This window comes from Emydura macquarii, unplaced genomic scaffold (assembly GCF_026122565.2).
Source record: "Emydura macquarii macquarii isolate MOO-44397 ecotype Brisbane River unplaced genomic scaffold, CSIRO-AGI_Emac_v2 contig_1253, whole genome shotgun sequence".
Lineage (NCBI taxonomy): Eukaryota > Metazoa > Chordata > Testudines > Chelidae > Emydura > Emydura macquarii.
This window is the reverse complement of record NW_027131390.1, coordinates 91,635,752-91,659,483: the sequence shown is the minus strand read 5'-3', so window position 1 is coordinate 91,659,483 and position 23,732 is coordinate 91,635,752. Positions and strand designations below refer to the sequence as shown.

Here is a 23,732-nt window from a genome sequence, read left to right as displayed (position 1 = left end):
TGCCTGCGTAGAATAGGTTATAAGGGCAAAATTTGCATGCTATAATGGAGTTTATATCTGCCTTTCTGATATATAACTTTCTTCAAGGGCTTAACATGACTGTAAATACTCACCACTGTCTGAAATTCAAACATACATCATAGTTTCATCCCATGAAATATTTTATTCAGAAAAAAATTAATAATATAATTTGGATATATTAAAATTCTAAAAGGGAAAATATGGAAGCTATTGATTCCATTTGCTTTTTTAAAATTAATTTTATATGTCTTTATAGGCCATCCCACTATAATATGTATTTGTGCATTTAACTCATTAGGGAAAGGAATAAAAATGGTTACATGGAAAATTTGATTTATAAACAGTTCACTGCATATGTTTAATTTTTTTCAGCTAAAACCTCATAGTCTTACTACATCATTTTAGGGTATATGCATGGCAGTCAAAACATGTGTTGCTTAAGTCCCCAAACACTGAACATATTCACAGAAAAGACTGATTTACCTGCATAATAAATATCAGGAAAATTGTGCTTTTAAATGTCCTAAAAGAAGGGGCCATTCCTGAATTCTTTCCTCATTTGATTCACAACAGGATTCCATGTTTCTCATGGGCAATAATGGTTCAATTTCTCTAATTCCCTAAAGACAGCGATACAGTCTCTTTCCCAAAGGTCTTGCACTCTGGTATTTCTGTCTTGATCCAGTAGGATGCTTTGTTGATGAATGAATTCTATCAGAGTTGTCTGAAGCAGTCTTTGTATCTCTCCCTACAGCAGCTTCTCTTGTACCTCATTCATACAGCATTCACTGTGGAAACTTTCCTCTGAGTAATTTAATGATAATACACTATGTGTGGTATATTGTCTAATTATCACCTCAGCAAGGGTGGTTAAAGATACATAGCTTTTGACTTTATGTCTCAACTCATTCTAGATATAGTGATATTTATAGTATCCTAGGATTGTTAGGGCTTGAAGGGACCCACAGCAGGTTATCTAGTTCATTTTGGAAAGATCCTTTTAATATAGCTAGACCTTCTCCAGTAGGTGCTTATCAAGCAGTAGCTTGAAATTTTAAGTTACTGTGATTACATCACCTTTCCCTGTACAAATTGGTTGTATTCTCTAGTTGAGCTTATGGTTAAGGAAAATTCAGCTGTAATTATTTTGTTTTAATTTGAATCTATTCTTTCTAGTCTTACCGTTGCCAATTAATGAAAAAAAAAATACTATCCCTTCTCCTTAAAGCATTGCTTTATGTCCCTGTTCTTTATATATAAATTTTTACATGCTGGACCCAAGCCTTCATTGCTGACACCTAAAATCCTTCTCTATCGTCCCACACCATGTCCTCCAAACCTTTTAGCTTGTCTCCAAATTTCTGTTATATTCTCTACATCCTTCACAGAGTAATGTACTAACAACTATAATTACTGCAGATGTTGTATATTGTTCTGCACAGGAGAAGAATTAGACACCCCCCCCATTAGTGACCATTTTACTATAATTACATAAAAATACAGCGACTGGGTCAAGAGATTTTCTTAAGGAGGGAGTACAAAAGTAATGCTGTTGTGCTATTCCAGTCTCCGGGAATGCTCAGGGCCACTCTCAATTATGGAAGCTGTCCCAGACTGCAAAAAGGCTGTTATGGTAGCTGGGGCTTTCTGAAACACAGGTTACTCTGGCAAGACCCTCTTCCATCCCATACTTACTTCCTACAGTGTGTAGTATGAAGCAGGACATCCTGTTTTATCCTGGCTTTATGCTACCAGCAGGATCCGCTGCTGGCCACTTCCACTGGTTTTAAGGTTGCTGTTTTGCTAAGCACTTATGAATAATGCACAATTTCACTGTAAAGAATCTATGCAGTCTTTAGTTTTCTACTTTGTGTTTATTTTTGAATTTAGTCATTATCATTTCAGTGTTCTATTCCTTTCAAAAGAATGATGACAAATGCAGCTACAGCACCTGGTCTTAAAGCCAGTGAAGGATTCCCCATTGGCTTTAGCTGGGCAGGTGCTGGCCCACAGTTTATTGCACCTCCATTGTTTTTTTTTTTCCACTGCACATATGATCTTACAATGACTTAGATGGATGTAAAAGAATTTCCCTGACATGTTACATTTGTTTTTCCTTCCATAGCTCAGTACTTAATATATTTGGTGTCTTCTAGTATGGCAAGATATTTTAATGAGTCCAACACAAGCAGTTTATTAGGGGCACGCATGGATCACTCCCTAAATATCATTGTTGGTTGTTGGTTGTGGATTAAGTAGTGCAAGCTTTATCCAGCTGAAAACATTCTGCTATAGTGAATTTATTATGATAACAAATGCCAGTAAAATGGGAACATATTGTAACAGAATTGCTGAATGTGTAATGTGACAGTGGCGATTAGGTATGGTTTCATGTGGAGACCTTCCTCCCTAATGTAGAGTTTCTCATAAACCTTTTTATTTTGGTGATTCCAGTAGGCATGAGTGAGCTGATAAATATACTTCTGGCTTCATATGGGCTCAGGCATCAAACATGGGGATCCTGATTAGAATGTCCAAATCTATGATTTAGCTGTCCTTTGAAGGGGCCCACGTTTGAAAATTGGGCACTATGTGCAGTTTACTAATGCAGGGTCATTACAGAATACTGTATGAGGCTTTTGTACCATGGTCACCATCTTTACTAAAGAATATTTAATTTAAAAGGACCATGTAGGAAGCAGAGCAGAATAAAACAAAGGCCTGACTTTCATTTATACCACTCACCTTTTACACTGCTTTGGCAGCAGAAAGAGGCCTTAGAATGGGTGTAAATGTAAACCAGAGCAGTGTAAAAAGTCCCTAGTGTAAGTAAATGTGAGATCCAGTGTCTCCAACAAAGGAAAAAGCCACAGAAAAGATTATTTAAAGCCAACAGCTTTAAGTTAACTACAGGGCTCATTTTTTGACAGACCCTCTCCTGCCATAGTGGGTATTCTCATCTTCAACTGAATTCAGTGGGTGGTTCGGATGCTTACCATCTCACAGGAAGTATACATCCCCTTGCAAGTTTGGTCCTACGTTCATTAGATAGCCCAGCGCAAAATAACCAGATGCAAGTCGACAGCTTATGTGGAAGATGTGGATCTGAACTTTGGAGATCAGGTCTGAAGCCAAAGCATGTGCCTATTTTCTAGCCTTACTGTCAGGGAGTGTGTGATGATGATGCGACCATGACTCCAGCAGCTGAACTGAGCAAAAATCTGGCAGGTTAGTTATGTGTAGGTAGATCACAGCTTTAGGGGTTGCATATGTCAATGTCTTGCAGAAATTTGGTGGTTTGGGAAAAACTTGAAGTGTAGAGGCTGCGTGGCTTATGTCAAACTGGGTGTGCTGCTGCTGGATTCAGGATCATATCAGATCATATCCTGTCACTCTTTTCTCTGCAGCTTCCTTCCTGAGGCCAGGAAATGTTCTTTAGCTATTCTTCTTACAGAGCCCTCATTTAAGTATTTTTTTAATGGACTGCTCCGTTGTTCGCCACATCGTTATCTGTATTACTGATTTTACTAACTTGTGTCAGCAATACAGATAAGGGCTGTCTGAACGCTAGTGTGCTCTCATCTTTGCGGGTATTGTGCCTGACAGCATCAGCCCAAAAATAAAGAGGCCAAGTTTCAGAGGTCAAGAAACACTACATGCATCATTTTAATCTATCATCTGCTCACAGAAATCATTTGGCTTTATTTTTTTTTATTGAACTCATTCAAAATAAATCTTGTTATGGTTGCAGACATAAAACTGTATGGTTTTGCATTGCAATGTTATCTGTTGCTCAGAAATGGGAAGGGGACATTCTGAAATATTGATTTCTTTACAAGAAATGTGTTTTTAACTCCAGGCCATGTGAGATATATTTTATGCAAATATTTCCAGTTCTATAGTAATTTTATTCTAGTAATTCTTTCCCCCCTATGTCTGGAGATAGATTAAAATATAATTCTTTGAGAAATTTGTCCATTTTTATTTTTTACTATGGGAAATGATTAAGTGATTAATAAAGATGTTGGGGCACTGTTCCCTGACCAGGTGTATCTTCAGCCCTAGGCACAATGACTCACTGGTGTTCCTTTCACCCCTCTGCAGAGGGCCAGCACAATGTCTCTTCACCAATTAAATCCCACTTAGACTATCAGCATAAACCAAAAACTGTTGTGCACAGGTCTTGTACTGATCTTCTGAATAGGTGTATATTTCTCCCTGTGCATGTAGACATTTATTCATGTTGATGTATACTATGAACATTTTTCCTGAAGCCTCCCTGCAGAGTTAAATAAAAGCTGAGGGTGAAATCCTGCCCATGATTTCAACAGAGTTCAGGATTTCACCCCACATGCTTTGGGTTAGCGTTTTGCCTCTTTGTACTTCTTTCATCATTACTTAGCATGCAGTAGTATCAAGCCCTAGGTACTTTGTGTTGTGCTGTGTTTCATTGTTAATAGACCATGTATTTTTTTTACATAAGAAAATATAAAATAAGATATTAAAATTCAGAATCAGTCCCGTGCATGCAAAGGATCTTTTAAATGATCAAAATTCATTTATTGACATCAGTTTAATTGCCTATAGAACTGGTCTGTCTTATTTACATGTACTTCTCTTCACTGTGGTAACCAAGCAGAGCTCAAGGGCTAGATCTGACCCTAGGTTAAGTATCAGAGAAAACTAGAGAAATGAGGTTCATAAGATTGAATCTGAAACTCACATGACTTAATGGGAAACTTAGTTTAAATGCAACAAAATGATAGCCCAGCTACTCTATTTTAGTACAGTAATAAACAAAAAAAAAAAAAACAAACACATGGATTAGTTAAAGAAAAAACAAACCAAATCTATATATATATATATTAAGGTCTTAAGATGAGTTGAACCCAAAGAATGGAATTTCAGATAGCAACGTTTAATCTTCCCAAATCTGGGCCTCAGTCCTGCAATTTGCTCTGTGTAGGTAGAATTGTTCACCCACAAGAAGTCACATTGACTTCACTTGGGTTCAGTACAAGGCACAATGGGTGTCCTGTGCAGAGCTCACTGATGGATTGGGGGTCTTGGACCAACACACAGCTTTCACCTTCCATATGCTTCTATCCTTCTATCCTTCTATGCTCAGTGATTCAGTCACTAACTGAATTTTTATGCTAATGGCAGACCAAAAATGAAGAGGTCCTTAATACCATTTAGATGTAGTTTTTTGTCTTTTAAAATGAAACCACACCATTAATCTCCATGATTGTTTTTATGAAAAATCACAGGTGGTCAATGCCAATAATATAGTAATTATTTAGCTAAAATGAATGCCGTCTGTTACTGTATTTAATTAAGCATACAAAGCACTTGCTTTGATTTTATTTGTATTTAAGGCCGTTTTCCCCAAAGTATTTATTATCCAAAGCATGATTCTTCTAATCTTAGATATACTCTAGCACTGAAGTACTATTTTATATCTGCACTTCTCAGCTGCTTTTATCATGAATAGATATATTACAAACCACATTAATGAGCTGCTTAGCATTCATATATTAGTCCTTTCCTTATTTTATATGGAAATAATACTATAAAAATTCTAAGAATACTAATTTTATGTGCATGGTAATGATGAGATGCAAAGCAAATAACAAGGAGGAAGTCTGTAGTGGCAGTGAATATGAAATGGATGAATACATAGTCAGGGTGCTTTACAATGGCATAAAATTATTAAGCATGTAATTAAGTAGGATCAATTGCATTGTTTGTTTTTGGGGTAATATTTTAGCTATTTTAGAGGTTTTATCATCTTTAAGAATTTACATTTTACACTTTAAGAACCTTCTTGTATTGTCAAAAAAGTTCCATCAATATCCAGAATAAAGTGTCGGGAATAAAGGCTTAGTGGATTTTCCTACCCCCACAAAAGCATTATGAATAATGTAAGACTAATCAAATTAAATAACCGTGTCAATACACAAATGGCAAAATCATACTGGCCTTACTCATCAAAGTAGACCTCTTGAAATCTTTGGGACTGTTAGCACAAGAAAGGGGAGTGAGATTTGGTCCTATAGGAATATCTCTCTCTCTCTCTCTCTCACACACACACACACACACACACACACACACGCTCGCACGCACACACACGATTCTGATGCAGAAGCCAAGCCCTATGTTATTGGATTAAGATTCAAATGTGAAAATAAATCTGTTAAAGTAAGGAGGCAGTATATATCAATTAACATAATTGTTTGTTAAATCCAACCTCCTAGTAAGATCTACTATTAATTAAAAATGCTAAACATGTCATAATAGTTACAAATAAGTTCTTACGAGCCTGGTTCACTGAATAGTTCCATTGACTTCAATGCTCATTAGATCAGACCCTAGAGACGGATTATTTACAATACAGAACAAGTAAAATAGTCATCACATTACTTCTCACCTACTAATATATTTAATCATGCCATTGTAGTATAGGGATCTCCTTTTTATAGTTGATGTTATCTGTTTCTTTAGATTGTGAAGTGTATTTGAAGAGGATTTGCCTCTTATACGAATCCAGAAAGCCAAGGAAGTCAAAATAATTAGTAAGGACAATTTACACACCATATTTTGAGCCCAATCCTGTATGCATTTAATTGCATGAGTAGACTCTACTTGTTCGGAGTAAAATTAAATTCAGATTGGCAGAAGGCCAGCCCAAGGCTTGTACATCACTTAAGACTTATTTGGAGGATTTAGGCATCTTAAGTTTAAGGCAACATAGACCTTGTGATATTTCCCTCTACACAGACTCATATTTCACTTACGCATACATGGCTAAGTATTAATGCTAATGTAAGTAAATGTTTTCAAGATCAGGTCCTTATATCATAAGTTAACTATTAAGAACTAAATCCTAATGGGATATATTTAGAAAGAAGTTCTTTTTGACATTTTCTTTTGATACACTTCAGCTGCCTTATTAAAAAGACTAAACTGTATTTCAGTTGAATCGAGACTGCTGATATAGCGAGTTAAGTAATTTTTCATAGTTATACATTATACACTGAATAACTGCTTTTGTCTTGCATTATTTCTCAGTCCATAGTAAAGTGCTCTTCTGCTGACTAAAACTGCTTTGCACTGTACGGCTAATAAAACATCAAAATCTTTATTTTAAATCATAACTCTGCTTTTAAAAAGAGCAATTTCACACTTTTTCCAGAAAGCCACCTGCTTGTGAATGACAATGGTTTTCATCAGTAATTTTGAGAAGAAAAACAAATTAATATACTTCAACATATTTTCAAGTGTGAAATAAAGAACACCCAACCACTATTTAAATACACTGCATCTTTTTAGTGCTCTGTCTAAAGGCCAAACATGTTATTATTATAATAAGAGAATTTGTAATGGGTTTCATTGCAACTGGGGTCCGAGGTGAAGTGGCATCAATTCAGGCAACTGCCTTTCAATAAGAAGTTTACTATAAAGGATTATTGTAATTTTGTAAATCCATGTGTTGTAAAACCTATAATTATCTATTTGTACGCGAAAAGTCAAAAGTAACTTTTTAAAAATGTTTTAAAATCTTAATATCATTTAAATAATAGACAATGTCGTGCAATAGTTTGTCCCACCCCAAAGCAATTTTACCAAAGCAGTGCCAACTAGGTAATGTGCATGCACCCAAACAATCAGCACTATCACACAATTCTGAGAAATCTGAATGGATTATCCTCCAGATTGAGTTGAAATCTACTCCATCGGTCTCCCCAAATCTCTCCTCTTGATGATGACTGTTCAAACCCAGCTGTAGGGCAGAACCATGAGTTACACTCCCAAATTAGGGATGGATAGCAAGGGACCAAGGATTGTTAAGGAGAGGTGATAAAATTGGGAAGTAAGAAGGAGGATATGTGTACAGAAGGAAAGGATAAGATGTGGGGGTGATAGGGAATGAGCTAGAAGGAGAACCACTGAGAGGGAGAAAAAATGAGGAGGGGAAATGGAGGAAAAGATTTAGAGTATGAAGGAGGAATGGAAAAGAGAGAAGATGATGAGCAAAAAAGGGAAAAGGACAGTGACAAAAAGAGGACAGAAAGCAAGGGTGAGGGCTGGAATTCAGAGGCAGACAGAGTAAGGAAGGCACTGGAAGGGTTGAAAGAGATAGAAAGAAGGGGAGAATGGGAGGAGAGCAAAAAAAACCCCACCAAAACAGATTAAATTAGACACCACTAATAATGAAAGGAGAGAGGGCAAGAGAAGAAAGGGGAATGGGAAGTGTTGCCAAACTTCTAATAAAGAGCTCTCACAAAAATATTGCACATCAGTCAATGATACAGGTGATGTTCCCTGTGCAAAATACTCTTCTTCATAAAAAAATAATCCAGTCCAATACTCTTCAACCTCCAGAAGCATCCATCAGTAGCACACTCTTCTCACTATCACTTGCCTAATTCCTCAATTCTTACAGTTCCATCCTTTCAACTCAGCACACGTTCTCCTCCCCAATACATCAGCAGAAGTAAGAGCATCAGTTAGATCCATCCTGTGGACTCTGGATATTAGTTAGCTGGTTTGGAGGGAAACTGATCCCTTCTGGTAGTGGGGAACTGGTATTTTTTGGTTCCCGAAGGGTTTGGGTCTCCCCCAGTGCATGCACATGGCTAGTGTATTCCCAGGCTATGGCAGGTTGTACAGAAGGAGCAAATGACCCTTGTGTAGTGGAGTGGTAGGTTAGAGGAGGAATGAGGTTCAAGGCTCAGATACTATGGTGATGGACATGGCATAGGAATCAGAAAAGAATAAGAAAGAAAAAGCTCCCTTCCAATACCAGCACTGCAAACTTTGGGCAGGGTTGGGCAGGCAGGCACTGACATAGACATTGAGGCTATGTAGGGCAATCATCTCTACTATTAGAAATCGCACGAGTATTCCTCATGTAGCCGATGTCACAGCCATACAGATGGCGAGAACTACACTGAGTAACAGCTGCCTGGCAACCAGCAAGCTCATTCCTAGCTTCAAAGAGAGCTGAACACTGGTAGAAGCAAAGTCAACAGTTGCATTTTTGGGCGGACATGTGCATCCTCTCCCCCAGTATTACTCAATCCTGTCCATAATTATTGCACTGCAGTGCACAGATCAGCCTTAGGGAAATGTGGCTTACCTGATATTACAATAAGATGGGTGCACAACTGGTTGAGAGACTGTACTCAAAAATAATAATTATCAGTGATTTGTCGTCAAACTGGGAGGAGTTATCTGTGGGGTCACACAGGGTCATTCCTGGGTTCAATACTACTCAATATTGCCATTAATGTCTTAAATAACTGAATGGTGAACATGCTTTTAAAATTTTCAGATGACACCAAGCTCATAGAGGTTGCACATGCTCTGGAGGATAGGATAGGATTCAAAATGACCTTGACAAATTGGAGAACTGGTCTGAAATCAACAAGATGAATTTTGCTAAAGATAAGTGCAAAGTACTACACTTAGTAAGAAAACAATCTTACACACAGCTACAAAATGGGGAAGTACTGCTGAAAGGATCTGGGAGTTATAATGGATCACAAATTTAATGAGTCAACAGTGTGCTGAAGTTGTGAAAGAGGCTAATATTCTGGGAATATGTTAACAGGAATGTCATATGTAAGACATGGGAGATAATTCTACTCAGCACTGGTGAGGCCTCAGATGCTGTAGTGTGTTCAGTTCTAGGCACCACACTTTAAGAAAGATGTGGACAAACTAGAGAGAGGCCAGAAGAGAACAACAAAAATGATAAAATATTTAGAAAGCCTGACCTGTGAGGAAAGATTAAAAAAATGGACGTTTAGTCTTAAGAAAAGAAGATTGAGGGGGGCTCCTATAACAGTTTTCAAATATTTTAAGGGGTTTTATAAAGAGGACTGTGATCAATAATTCTCCATGTCCACTGGAGGACGGCCAAGTAATAATCAGGAACAAAGAGATTTAGGTTAAATATTAGGAAAAACTTGCTAACTATTAGGGTAGCTAAGTTCTGGAGGTTGTGAAAAACCTCCACTGATGGGGATTCAATACAGGTTAGACAAATACAAGTCAGTGAAGGTCTTAATTTACTTGGTCCTGCCTCAGCACATGAACTGGACTAGATGACTTCTTGAGGTCCCTTCCAACCCTACATTTCTATGATTCTATATGGGGTATTTTATCAAGATGATTCTTTAGGACACACCTGAAACTTAAAAGGACTCAAAATCTAATCAATTTCGAAGAAAAAAGTCAAAATAAAATAGAAGCCGAGGGACCCTATTTAGGTTTATTGAATGGCTGGTGGTTCAATTAAAGCTTACCAATGAAAAAAAATACATATTTTAAGCTTGTGGGGGAGGGATTGGTTGGCTGGTTCCCTGAAGATAGGTATTGGTGAGAAATCATAAGCCTCCAAAAGTTCAGGAAGGGTCTGAAGGACCTCTCAGCTTCTTTTCTAAGGCTCTCCAAAGAAGACATGCACTTTTTCAGAGACAGCCCTATTCCTGTGCACCTCCTAATTTCTGCAAGAGACTGGCTCCACTTCTGTGGATTGGAGGAGGTCCTCAGAAAGTGAGGGAAGGGAATGCCTCTTGCTGTGTTGCCACCCACATTCACCCTGTTCTACTCTGTTCCCTGCCTCCGTCAGTCTCTAATAACAAGAGGCTAGTATGAGCCCCCTCCAGTTTATCTGTGACGAAGGAAATAAAGGGTTAGGGAAGTAGAGCAGAAAGATTAGATAGGAACAGAACCTGATAAATCAGTTTTCACTTGCATTTTGGTAGAGGCACAAGTGGCCTGAAAGTAAGGCTACATTTTGGATAAGAATGGAAGAACCATGTTCAAATGCCCAGCAGCATTGGTAGAGTTCAGGTTAATGTCAGCATTTCCATCACAAATCTTGTTATTTGGTGATTTATAGCTTAGCTAAAAAAAATAAAATTGCTTTGGGCTAAAAATGTGACAAAGTTTCAGTCTAGGTATGAATTATTTTTATAAGTTTTCCAAAAGATTGATTTGCTCATTTAAAAAAAAAAGATGTACGAGTATATATCAGGTTGGAATGCTTTTTTGAGTGTCTAACTTTACAGCCACTTCAGTGTAGAAAGGTCAATTTAGCAAGCAATTATTCCACAAAATGATCCAATTGTTTCTGAAATTTTGGCAGTGGCCACCGTTCTCCAGAGACCCCATTCTGCCTTTGTACTGTAGTTAAGTGTTTTCCAGAATCTAAGAAAGAGAACCACTGTCAAATGCATTCGTTTAAATTATGGTTTTCCCCCATGCACAAAACCTGCTCTGGAACAACCTATGGACAAGATAATCTTCCAGGACCAAAAATGAAGAAATGCTGATCTTCCCTATGTTCATATTTTGCTGTTGGTGAAATATATGATGCAGTTTAAATCCTTCCCTACTACATTTGTAGCTGCATTTTTTACTCTCATGACTGATAAGTTGCATGGGAGTTGTCTGACGAGCGATAGAAACCGGAGCTACATAAACCTGGACTGTTTTGTGTTGGAACTGACTAAAGTGATGGAAAGGGTGATCTCTTAGAGCTCTTATCTTCCCCACTGAGATATACAATGCTTCACTTATTCATGTTTATAAAGCACTTTGAGATCACTGCATGAAAAACACCGGGTAAGATCAACCGCAGAAGTCAGCAGAAATTTAGTGTTTAAATTTGTGGTGGGATTTAAGCAGGAGCATACACTTACCGATGTCCCCCCAGTAGAGAGGGGACATTTACTCAGAGTGTATTTCACATAATGATCTCAAAATGTTTCACAAACACAAATAAATGTAGCTTTTGCCATACCCACTGTAGGGTGCCATTTGGTTTAAGAAAGACTAAAATGGGGCACAGACTGTACTGCTGTACATCTGCAAGTGGTGAATTAATTAATGATTAATGAGCCAACCTGCTGAGATACTATCATCTCTTTATATATGTTTATGCATATATAAAGCATACTGATTTCAGAGGAACATTTTAAAGACTTGTTTATATATCTACATGTATAACTAATCATGCCAAAAGATGTTGTGAACATGTCCAAATCATATTCAGATTTTTAAATTGGCCTTTGAAACTTTACCCAGTATAACATGCCCAATGGATACACAGATTTCTCTTTAACATTTGATACTTTTCTATGATTAAAAGATAATATATGCAAATCTACAGTTAGTTATGGCATTTACTTATGTATTTCTCTCAATAAAGCCTCACTGAAGTTGTGCTCAAGTCCAGGAATTTGTTATAAATACATAAGTAAATAAATAAATATTCACTTCTTGTACTGAATAAATTAAGAAAAAGAACTATTATAAAGCAGGATTTAAAATCAAAGAAGTGCAAAAATAAGATTTGAGGAAAAAAATGACAGGCTCTCCAGCATTTTTGTTGTTGTTGAAATAGGATTTTTATTTTGGAAACCATGTGATTTCCCTATCATAGCAAATTAATGTTGCCTACCTGAGCACAACTTACTTGTCACTTACTTTCACTAAGGAAAAAATTATATTTATGCAAAATTTAGATATTTAATTCCAGAACTTATATTGCAGCACACTGTGAAACAAATAATGAGAGCAGAAATATCTGGATCACTCCAGCCTTCACAGATGATGAAGTAGTTTCAGACAAGTTACAAGAAAAAAAAGATCAGCTACCTTTTCTGATGTGTCACTTGGACAGAAAGTCAATGCACCACTTAAGTTTTCCAAAGAGAGCTATTTCACAAATGCAAGAACATGCCTGTGTCTAAGAAACAGTTTAACATCCTTAGGAAAGAATGAAATGCAAAGTTGTCTCTAATGTTGGCAAACAGAAACGTTCTTCTACTGGAAGCTGCTGCTGGAGCTCAGGAATGAAGCATATTGTCTTTCTGATCAGTGTGGCAGGACCAGTACTTAGGGCTCGTCTACACTTAAAATGCAACAGTAGTGCAGCTGCGCCACTGCAGCACTTCAGTAAAGACGCTACCTACCCTGATGGGAGGGCTTTTCTCATTGGCATAGAGAGGCGGTAGCTATGTCGATAAGAGAAGCCTTCCTGTCAACATAGCATTGCCTATACCAGAGTTAGGTTGGCATAACTGCATTGCTCAAGGGTGTTGACATGGTTATACTGACATAAGTTGCTAGTGTAGGCCAAGCTTAGAAAAGTTGGTTGCTCCTCAAAGCACTTGTGTTAATCTGCTAAAAGCATTTCCCTGCACTGGCAAGTAAGCAAACAAAGTGTGGCACTAATATTAAATTATTCTTTTCATTCTTTTTGTTATTTGAATGTTACCTAGAATATCAGCAATTTCACTCAAATAGCTTTTGAGCTTTTGCTTTCCTCCCAAACTTCAATTTCAGAATGGATTTTAGAAGCTAATAGTCTCTCAAGATCCTAGAAGAAGATCTCTCAAGAAATTAATGGTTTAACCAACTCTCAGAAATTATATAGTATAGGTTCAAGTACTATGAATTCTGGTGATGGGGCCACCAAAATCAAGTCAGAACTGAAGGAAAGGCAAAATAGTAATCTAAAATTATGCAATTTTAAGATATGGTGTCTCAAGAACCAATACTGCTACATATCACTGAAAAGATGGAATTGGGTTTATCCATTGCATGTTGATGTATTTATGCCTCCAGTGTTTCATGAGATTTTGGATCTTAAAGTGATCAAGTAGTGCTTTCGGCCAGAACTACAGGCCATTTACCACATAGTCTGGGGTCCTTACAATATCCTAACTTACTAGGACCTGTCCACCCCAAATAAAGTGGGTGAAGCTGATTGTTTTCTAATGAAAGTGATTCAGATGTCACTTAAAGGAGATCTACAGTGCTAGGGTAGAAGAGAAAGTATAACGAATTATGAAGAATATGAAAGGTAGGAAGATTGTCTGTACAATTCCTCAGTCTCAGGCTTACAAATGCTTCTGCTGGGATAAGTAACTTGTTCTTCCACATTTTTATACTGCCAAATAATGGATTGAAAATTGGCAGAGCTCTTGTATGTTGACAGAGAAACAAGTATAGATACTGTACTGTGTTTTTGGCTCTATAAGCTGTTCATGAAGTAAGAACAATGCTTGGAGTCAAGGCCAATTCTGACAGGCAGTAAAGTCTGAAGTCATATGGGATGCTGAGAAAGTTCTGTGTACATTTGCATCACTTCTCAATCCCCCTTCACACACCACATTTTTAGGAGTGAAGGTCTCCACCTCATGGCCAGAGGACAGCAGTGAGTCCTGAGGAAGACATTGTCCTGTGGTGGAACTGCTGCTGAGATGCCTGCACAGCTTTGTGAGGGAGGAGGGTGTTTTGTTTTTGAACCTGATGCCTACAGTTTCACAGAGAAATCAGCGGGGAGTGGCTGATTCCTATTCCACTTCTTTTTTGCCCCTGGTCAGCAAGGTGCTCTCTGGCAAAGAGCAGTCTGCGAATAAGGGGAGAGTGGGAGGGAAGCGAGAGAGAGAGCTGCACAAGCCAGAAATAAATCCAGAATTTGCTAACACAAAAAGTTCTAAATAGTAAAGACATTTGTCATTTGGATGTAAGTATTTTGTATCTTTGTATCTTTAACACTATCACTGAGAAAAAAATAACACCCTGAAATATGCATGATTCACAATCCAAGTTTCTGGATTTCATTTGGAAAACCATTGGCACTTGTTGGTGGAAGCATGGCTTATATGTATGATGAGTATTTTAGGCAGAGACCCAACAAGTGAACAAGACAGGCTGGACATAAATCTGTGTCTGGAGATGATAACATTGTACAGGCAGTTGGCATTTCAAGATATGATTAGTGAGTTTTCCATCTCAAATCAGGCAGCAGCTGCTCAAAAAGGCAAATATATTCAGTTATTAGAGGCTAATATTGGTGACAAGGATACTAAAACTGAAAGCATGGATGCTAAATGTTGCTAGGGTTTTGTGTACTTCAAACAAGTGACAACGTAGATTTTGTCATACAGGTGTTTAAACATTATACTCAAGGTCATTTGTAGAGCTGGACAAATGTGGCAGAAAACTTGATTTTTTAAAAAATGCATTTACTTCAACAATGTTTACTTCCTACAAATAGTCTAGCAAATGAATTTATAGACCAGAATGTTTGTGGAAACAATGAATTTTAAGCAAATATTGCAAAAATTATGTGGGCATTCATAACAGAATCTTGATGCTAAGGACTGAGTTCATCTCTCAGTAAAATAGAAACATGGAATGGGTCAGGTCCCTGGCTGAAGTGGATTGATATAAGTCTATTGTCTTTCAACTGAGCTGTGCTGGTCTTCCTAACTACAGAATCTGTCCTCATGCAGTTAGGTGACTAATCAAACTGATGGAATTATGAATCCTGAATACTTGTAACAAGCTGCTTATAAACCAACTAAAGTCTAAAAATAGTTACAGAAATTTGGTTACTGATTTCAAAGAAAGAATATATTAGAAAATAATTATAATTCTGTCACAGACAAGTCACTAACAGAAAAGAAGCAAATTTTTTTCAATAAATTGTTCATTATGAATTACTGGACCAGCTTTTTTTTTTTTTTTTTTTTGGTACTATAAAGAGCAAAAACTCCTTTGAGAACAGAAACAATCATTGCTAAAACACCACAACAGGGTAAAAGTGGATTTCCTATAAGAATTTGCTTTTGCTTTTTTGAAACTATTTGTGAGTACATTTAGCATTAGTGAAAAGCACCAAACTGACAGCTTGGTGATGAAAGCCCCATATCCTCAGACTGGGAACAGCTTAGGCAGTGACAGGACAGATCTGTCACACTCCTTGCTAATGATCGCACAGCATCTTTAAGCAGAGGGGGAGGTTGTCTGGCTGGCTGAATGAAGGGAACAGTGCTTTATGGCTGGTGGAGTTGTGTGGGGAGAGAGGGGAAGTCAAACTGCTGCAGAAGGGGACAAGGGGCCAGTGTGGTGACACTGAAATCCCTTGGGAACCGGATGGGCATAAGGGTTTAAAAGGAGCAGTCCTTTTACATGGAGTTCTATACATAAGTTCTAGTTAGAAAAATGAACTATGATGTTATATGTTTAGCTAAGATTATATTTTGTAGAAAGCTTTTCGAGTGTACTCTAACTTAAGCAACAAAAATATTTCATTTTAAGCACTGATATTTGCACTGAGAATTTGGGGATGGCTCACCCGGCCTTTTAAAAGATGTTTCTCTTTATGTGCATCAGCTATGCAGAAAATCATGATCAAGTGCAGAGTAGGTTCATGTAAAGTAGCAGGAAAAATTCTGTTTCACAGTTCAAGATGCAAATGAAACAGAAGGGGTTTAATACTCAACCGGTGAAAATTGATGTAGCTCCATTGACTTCTATGAAGGTATGCCAATTTATACCAGCTGAGGATTGGACCCAAGAAAAGGAATGGTATGTGATTATTACCAGTTGAGTGGTTTTCTCCTGATGCTAATTATTGTCAGGAAACAGAAGTAGGTAGGGATTTATGCACATTTAGATACAGTAGAATGAGTTTGGCCTGGGCAGCATGAAAAGAGCAAAGCATTCCATTTCAAAATGCCAAACATTGCTCATCAGACAAACGAGGACCTATTAATATTAATACCATGACTTGGGAACAAATATATAGGGAAGATGTCCTCAGCAGGTGAATAAAATAGAGAGAGAGAGGCAGGCCCACCAACAGCAATTTCAGGCAGGGCAGAACAGTCAATAGCCCCCCTAGAAAGGGACGGCTGAGTCTGAGTGGGCTTGCGCCAGAAGTTTACTTATTTATTATGTGTCATGCAGGTTCCTGGTGGCTGAGGAGGCCATATCTGCTACTCAACTTTCTGGGTCCCTTGGAGTTCCCAGGGAGATTACTGGTGAACCCAGGAAGCTGGGTAGCAGATACCACTTCCTCAGCCTGCCCAGGAATCTGCATGGCACATAATAAATAAGCTTGGCTCAGGGAAGGGATCGAAAGCATGAGTGGGGGGGGGGGGGGCTCGGTAGAAAGGGGTGTGTGGAGGAGAGGAGGATACGTATCTATCCTCCCATCTGCCTACACCCTTTTAAGTCATTGGGCCCCTGGGCAACTGCCTTCCCTGTCAGGGGGCCTGGAAGGCGACAATACTGCTGGCAAAATATGTTTGGTGCCTGTTACCTGGACTGATCTTTTACTGCCAAATCATGAGGTCTTTCCACTGGAAAATTCTAAAGAATGAGAAGGGGGCAACACGTCTAGCATAATATGTTTGTGCATGTCATTTTTGTAACCCATTTTCACAGCTGATAGTATGTTTAAATATAGCCACAGAACCCAGCATAGCTTTAAATGAAAAAGATGTATTGGGAAGGGAGCATGCCACTGCTAATTATGAACATTAATGAGGATTTAAAAAAATGCTTCATACTTATATACATCTTTTTTCTCCTGAGGATTCAAAACTGCTTTACAAACCATTACTTAGTGATCCCTCAAATACCCCCAGAGAGTAACTATTATACTTATTTTACAGATGAATAAACTCTGGCACAGGAAGCTTGTCCAGTGTCACATAGCAAACCAGCATGTGTTGACTCCTTGCCCGTGATTTAAAAAACTAGGATTATAATTCCTAATTTGGTCTGATATATGACATTTTCTGTACTTTTAGTAGGTAAAGCCAATCCCTAGCTTTTATATTACACCAAAAAGAACATTGCATTTTGTCAGTATCCTCTCTTACATGAGCTAATTATCATGGGCACATAGACCAGGAAGTTGCCTCATTTTCCTCTTAATGTAGGAAACAAGGGAACATTAAGATTTAATATCACTTTATCAGAAGTCCAGAAATCCGAGAAGCTTGCAAGAGCTCTGCTCTCCAGTAGCTCTCAGTCACAGAGAAAATAATTTTTTTTATTAAGATTAAACATGTTTTATTAAATCTTTCCCTGGTTTTTTTTTCATACTTTGCCTCTCTTTTCTTATTACACTTTTCCGTGTTTTGCCTTCCCATCTTCCTTTCCCTCCTTTGAGGTCTCAGTGCTTCTCTGTCACACATTTTGTTGCAATATTCACTTCTTTTTCTTTTTTGAAGAAACATTATTTTCCTTTCTTTGTCTACCATTGCTTCTGCACTCTATAGCTATTCTACTAAATCAGGAAGAGAATATGGAACATAGGATCTAATGATACTGTTCATTATAAAATGACACATGAGCAAAACACCTTCCAGTTCTTTCATCTCACACCTGCACATTGAGTGTAACCTATTCTCCATGGTACAAAGACTCGCTTGGGATTTTTTTTTAAAATCAAAATCCACTCTTACAACCATACATTATAGCTATACATGTTACACTTCAAAGGAAAATAAGGATAACATGTGGTCCTTTTTACTTACAGGCATCTAAAGATTCATCTGAATCATCTGGACAGTCAGGTTCTCCATCACATAGCCAAGTTTGAGACACACAAGTCACATGATCTTTGCAAAGAAACTCTCCTACGTCACACAGCTGTTCTTCTGAAAATAAGAATGTTTTTACATGGGATGATTATCAGAGGTGTGAAAATAAAGAGATAAAATGACATTATTATGAAATAGGAAATTAAAACAAATACACAAAAGAATATGACTATGAGGTGAAAGTTGAATGAGATATTTAATGGACGGATTATAATGCTCATACTTAGACTGAGCAATACATCTCTGGGAAGCCCTACTGAAGTAAATTCAGAGATTGAGGTCCAACCAGGAAGTATGAGTAGGGATAACATAATCTGACCCTATTAAAATAAAATAAATGTTTCATATATTTTTTGTTTATTTTTAGTTTTAAGCATACCATCATAAGATCATCTTGGTCATTATATGGAGTCCAACAAGCTTTAAGTCTTTATCTGCCTGAATGACAATGGCTGGTTATTATGAAAAATGACTATCAGTGATGATGTGATTTCCTTATTTTCTCCTCAAAAAGCTTTTACAAACTGTGTATCCAAATTGAAAGCTTTTTTCCAGGAAAGGCCTTCTGTGAGAGCCAAAGATCCTGCTCTCATAATTTTAACTATTTTTTTATACAGACTTATTAAATTCAAAGCCACATCTTATGTTAATATGTAATAATATCCAAAGGAGTATTATTAATATTAATACTCAGGTTTCTATAGTGCTTTAGAAACACAAAGGGCTCCTTTTTAAAAAGAAATGGCCCTTCGTTGTTTGCAGGCACAAACGCTAGTATGTAACCACTCAATTGCTTTTGCAAACCAGATAAGTTAGATGTTTAAACAGTAATTTTGCTGATAGTGGCTATAAAATTGTAAACTGAGTTTAAAACACTGGCCCTAAAGGACACTGCATGCATTGCAAGCAAGAAGACCTGCCTTACCGAGGTTTCAGGGTGAAGTAATGCAGGACTATGCTGTCATTAATTAAACCTACAACTCCTCTGTGCAGTAAATACTATTCATTTTACTGATGTGTAAATTGCAGCAGTGCCTTCCCCAAGGTCACACTGCATATTAGTGGGCAGAGTCTCTCTGATTCTTTTCTCACTTACATCATTGTAGAACAGAAGTAACTCTATTAAAGTCAGTGGTACTGCAGCAGTGTAAAACCGGTATAACTGAGAGGAGAATTAGGCTCCTGCTCCCTCGTTCCATTGCTAGATCAGTCTATCAGGTCAGTTCATAGAGAAAGCTAAGAGTCATTGCTATGATTTCTAGCTGTTATTATATGTCATTGTTTTGATATGTAGCTGTTCTGAGTAACAAACTGACAAGCTCTTACATGGGGTCTGTTTTGCTACTGCATGAGATTAAAGACTTATAATGATCAAGGAGCCCATTGGTAGTCATATAATTAAGAATGGGCATGTAACATCTATGTGTTAATGGTAAAATAGTCTTATGAAGACAAAATCCAATGAACTTCATAGCAATGTAATTGTCATCCTTGACAATAGTTATATATAGCATTGTTTTATCAGGGCAAGATGTGCCTCTAGTGTGCTTGCTAAAGCAGTCTTAGGGCTTTAAAGACAATTCTTATTGTTGCACAGTTTTAGGGACAGTTATGTATTATCCCTCTCGGAAATAGCAGCTTGTTACACCTAGCCTATTTATTTTGTACCCAGATATTTTCAAGAGCAGCCTCTGAAGCTATTGATGATTACACATTTAAATGAGTGAATTTCCAGCTATTATATAAATAGACATTTTAGATTATTTAAAATTATCTTCTGTGTTATTCTTTGCTCTGGCTGAGCAGTTTTGTATGTTTTTCATTTATCATATTTAGTAAAACAGCTTCTAGTGCTGAGCTGTCCGAGCAATCTTGTTTAAAAATATCTTCTCTTTGTAAAAATCAAACAAACAAACAAACCAAAATACTGTATAATTAAAAATGTAGGTCACTGAGGCAATTTTCCTTAAATGATTTGGGGGGAACTTTCAAAGCTCTTAATTTATGTACCACTTCCTAAAAAATAGCTCTGGAAACATAATTGAGAGAAAAAAGCTTGCCATTTACAGATTACATTATTTTCTTAAGGGGAGATGTATACAGAAATCCATATGTGTCAACACATATCAATTTACTCTTACTTCCAACAGAAATGAAAACTTCTAAAAATCAACATCTTAACACAAAAGGATTTACATGCAACTTTCCATACCTTAGGTTGAAAGTATATAGTACCACATCTGTTCCACTTACAGGCAGATGTTTAAAAAATAATTTCTAATTATAGTACAAAAACTATTAAAAAGCAGTTAGCTGAGATGCCATTTTATTTATATACTTTAAATACAGCTCAAGTGTGAACTCGCTTATACGGATGCAGTTTGATAATGTACGGTACATACTAATTTTGATACATTTGGTTTCACAGTAATGCTAGGAATGTTAAATAACATTTCAGTGGGATTCATAATATTTTATTCAAGTTTTATCAATGTAAATTTTTACACTACTAGGAAATTTCAGAAACGCAGATACTAATGCTCAGTCCTTAAAAAATGTAGAAGCTAAGATTCATGAGAAATACTGAAATATTTTAAATAATATATTATATAATATTAATTTCTTACTGACTGTCAGAACTAATAGCAAAAAGGAGCCACGGTTTCTAAAAGTACAACAAAACTGTGATTTGTGGGGACACATATCCAGATAAGTAACTATGCACATGAGCAGTCTCAATGGGATTCAAAATACTCATCTGCATAAGTGTTTAACAGAGTGAGCATAAATGTTTTTTCCTCTTTGTAAATTCTGATTGGCAATAATTTGGGTGGAGGGAGAAATCCACACTTACTGTCATTAACTGATTGAAATGTAATCCTCTGTGCCTAATTATATACTGCAGCAAGCAATGACACTGTGTTAAGGCTGGAGGAAATTACATTTTAAATCAATTAACAATTCCAGCACAATTATTTAAGACTGGAATCACTGTGAACAAACCCAGATTAAGGGCCATTGAAGTCAATGATAGTTTTCCAGGTCTGAGCCCTAGGCATTTTTGTTTATTTGTTTCACTGCAATAGAATCATATGAGAGCTGAGTTAGCATTATCCATAGCTACTAGGACTGACACTGGAGACAAGTTAGTTGTAAGTTAGTAGGAAATGGGCTTCTTAAAAAGGAATAGAGTCCGATTCCTGCACAGTCTTTAGACATTGCACTTCTGAGAAAGTGATAACACAGTAGACAGGAGACAAGCCGTGAGCCTGTACTATCATTAATTTAAAGACCTTTCTCCTCTGCTACATTCCATTATGGTTTATACCTTTATCTTTCTTAATAAAATACCTTTTTCCTCCTTGATGTCAACTGTCAGTCAAAATGCATCAGAACAGTTCTAATGCCAGCAGTAATGAACGGAAACGCATGACACAGCCTCTGAATAGCACCATAAACGCCCAAGTAAATGGCACAAGTGGTTAGGAAATATATGAAGGGTGGAAGTGTCTTATGTTCAAGGGTAATGAGTGTGACACAGAAAACCTGTTCTGCTGTGTGAAAAAAAATTAGGCTCAGAACAGATAGATATCTTTCTAGAAACACAGATATTAATTTTTCTTAATGGATCTTATTGACTACAGAATTTTTAATCCTCCTGTGTCTATCAAATACCAAGTCTTTTTAAATCTAGAAATGGCACGTATGCTTGCAAAAAAGCCTCCTTACCAAAACTAACAACAACAAAAATTACACATAGAGCAGGTTGGAACATTTCTCATTTCTATCGTATTAAGTACAGTACAGAGGAACTATATCTCTGTAAATATTTCAGATCATATTTGACATGCTTCTTTTAAGAGGAGAAAATATTTGTCCTTGGTCATTTTAAAACTGATGAGCTCCTGAGTGGTTCTTTATTCAATAGTATAGAAAGTTACAAATCTCACCCTTTTGCTTTCTCACCCTTTTTAGCACCAGGAAAACTGATAGAGCAAAAATCCTACTTTTAAATTTGCCAAATACATTGCGGGGGTGGGGGGTGGGGGGGCGGAAGGGAGGAGAGGGGAAAATCTTGATTGAAATAAAGCAGCTTAATAAGATGCCCATTATACTAATCGATTTTTATAGTCATTTAAATGATGCTTTTTCCAATTCCATTTTCTTTTGCATTTCCCTTACAAATATATATCTTCCTTTTGGCTGCCACTTTTGTAGGTCCTTTGAAATCTTTCAGCCCGGTTACTTATAAATGCTGGACTATTGTGGAGTTTTAAAAAACTGACCACCTAAGATATGCTTCCTTACTAAATCCAAAGAAATGGTTTCTTTCACTGACACGTCTTCCCATACTTTTTTCATCTGCACTCTGTATGGTCCACAGTGAGGCTCCCAAAGGAGGAAAGATTCACATATTTTTAACATACTGATACTTTGTGAGATACAGAGCAGATGGTTAGAAACCATCTTTCTATGGGTCAATGAAAACTCTGCCTCCCTCAGGATAGTACTCCTGTCCTGTGTTGTAAGCACCTGGCAGTGCCTCTTAGAATTTAAGTTTCACTAAAACAACTGAGTTTGTGTTAAAACAAGTACATTTCTATAGCCGAAAATGTCTCCCTTTATAAGACAGACATACTTTTTAAGAAGGAAAACCTTAAAATCTCCCTTAGTTTCTAAGAAGTTTGAATAGGAAATACCTTAATGAGCTAAATAATTAATGTCATGCAATTAAGCTTATTTTGGGTTGCCAAAAATTCCACTAAGACTATATATTTACCCTTATTTACAATTTCTAAAGGTTATCACATTCATATATTCATAGCCACAGAAAGCAGCCATTGCTAAATAAGAAGAAAAATACTTTGAATGCAAGGTGGTGACCAATGTCTGCTTGCAAGAGGAGAACTGCAATTTTAATAAGACAGTTGCCCTTTGTAGACATGCATTTAAATCCTAAACGATGTGGAGGGATAAAGGTCCTTTTTCTGTGATCATATTAACTGTTAGATGTCATAGGTATCTGGGTTGTTCTTATTTGGGTAGATGCAAATTGTGAAGAGAAGGTCAATACAGTTCTTAAAAAGAACTATAAAAGGAGGGAAAATTTATATAAAAATTAAATACTTCTCCAGAAGATATATATTATGAAAAGGTAAATGAATCTTCGTAAATCTAATTAACCTTCTGCCTTTAGTAGGCGCGCGCGCGCACACACACACACACAAATTCCCACCATCAACATGAAGGAAGCTTACATTAAGTAATCACCTACATAGTGTTTTT

At 37.0% G+C, this 23,732-nt stretch overlaps 1 protein-coding gene across 1 annotated transcript in view; it reads right to left on the bottom strand.

Moving 5' to 3' along the window:
* The window catches only part of LRP1B (LDL receptor related protein 1B), a 1,171,881-nt gene that overhangs the window by 923,571 nt on the left and 224,578 nt on the right, over positions 1 to 23,732 (bottom strand). The window contains 1 exon segment of the mRNA XM_067549510.1: positions 18,381 to 18,503. Within this exon segment, the coding sequence (XP_067405611.1) occupies positions 18,381 to 18,503 (123 nt within the window).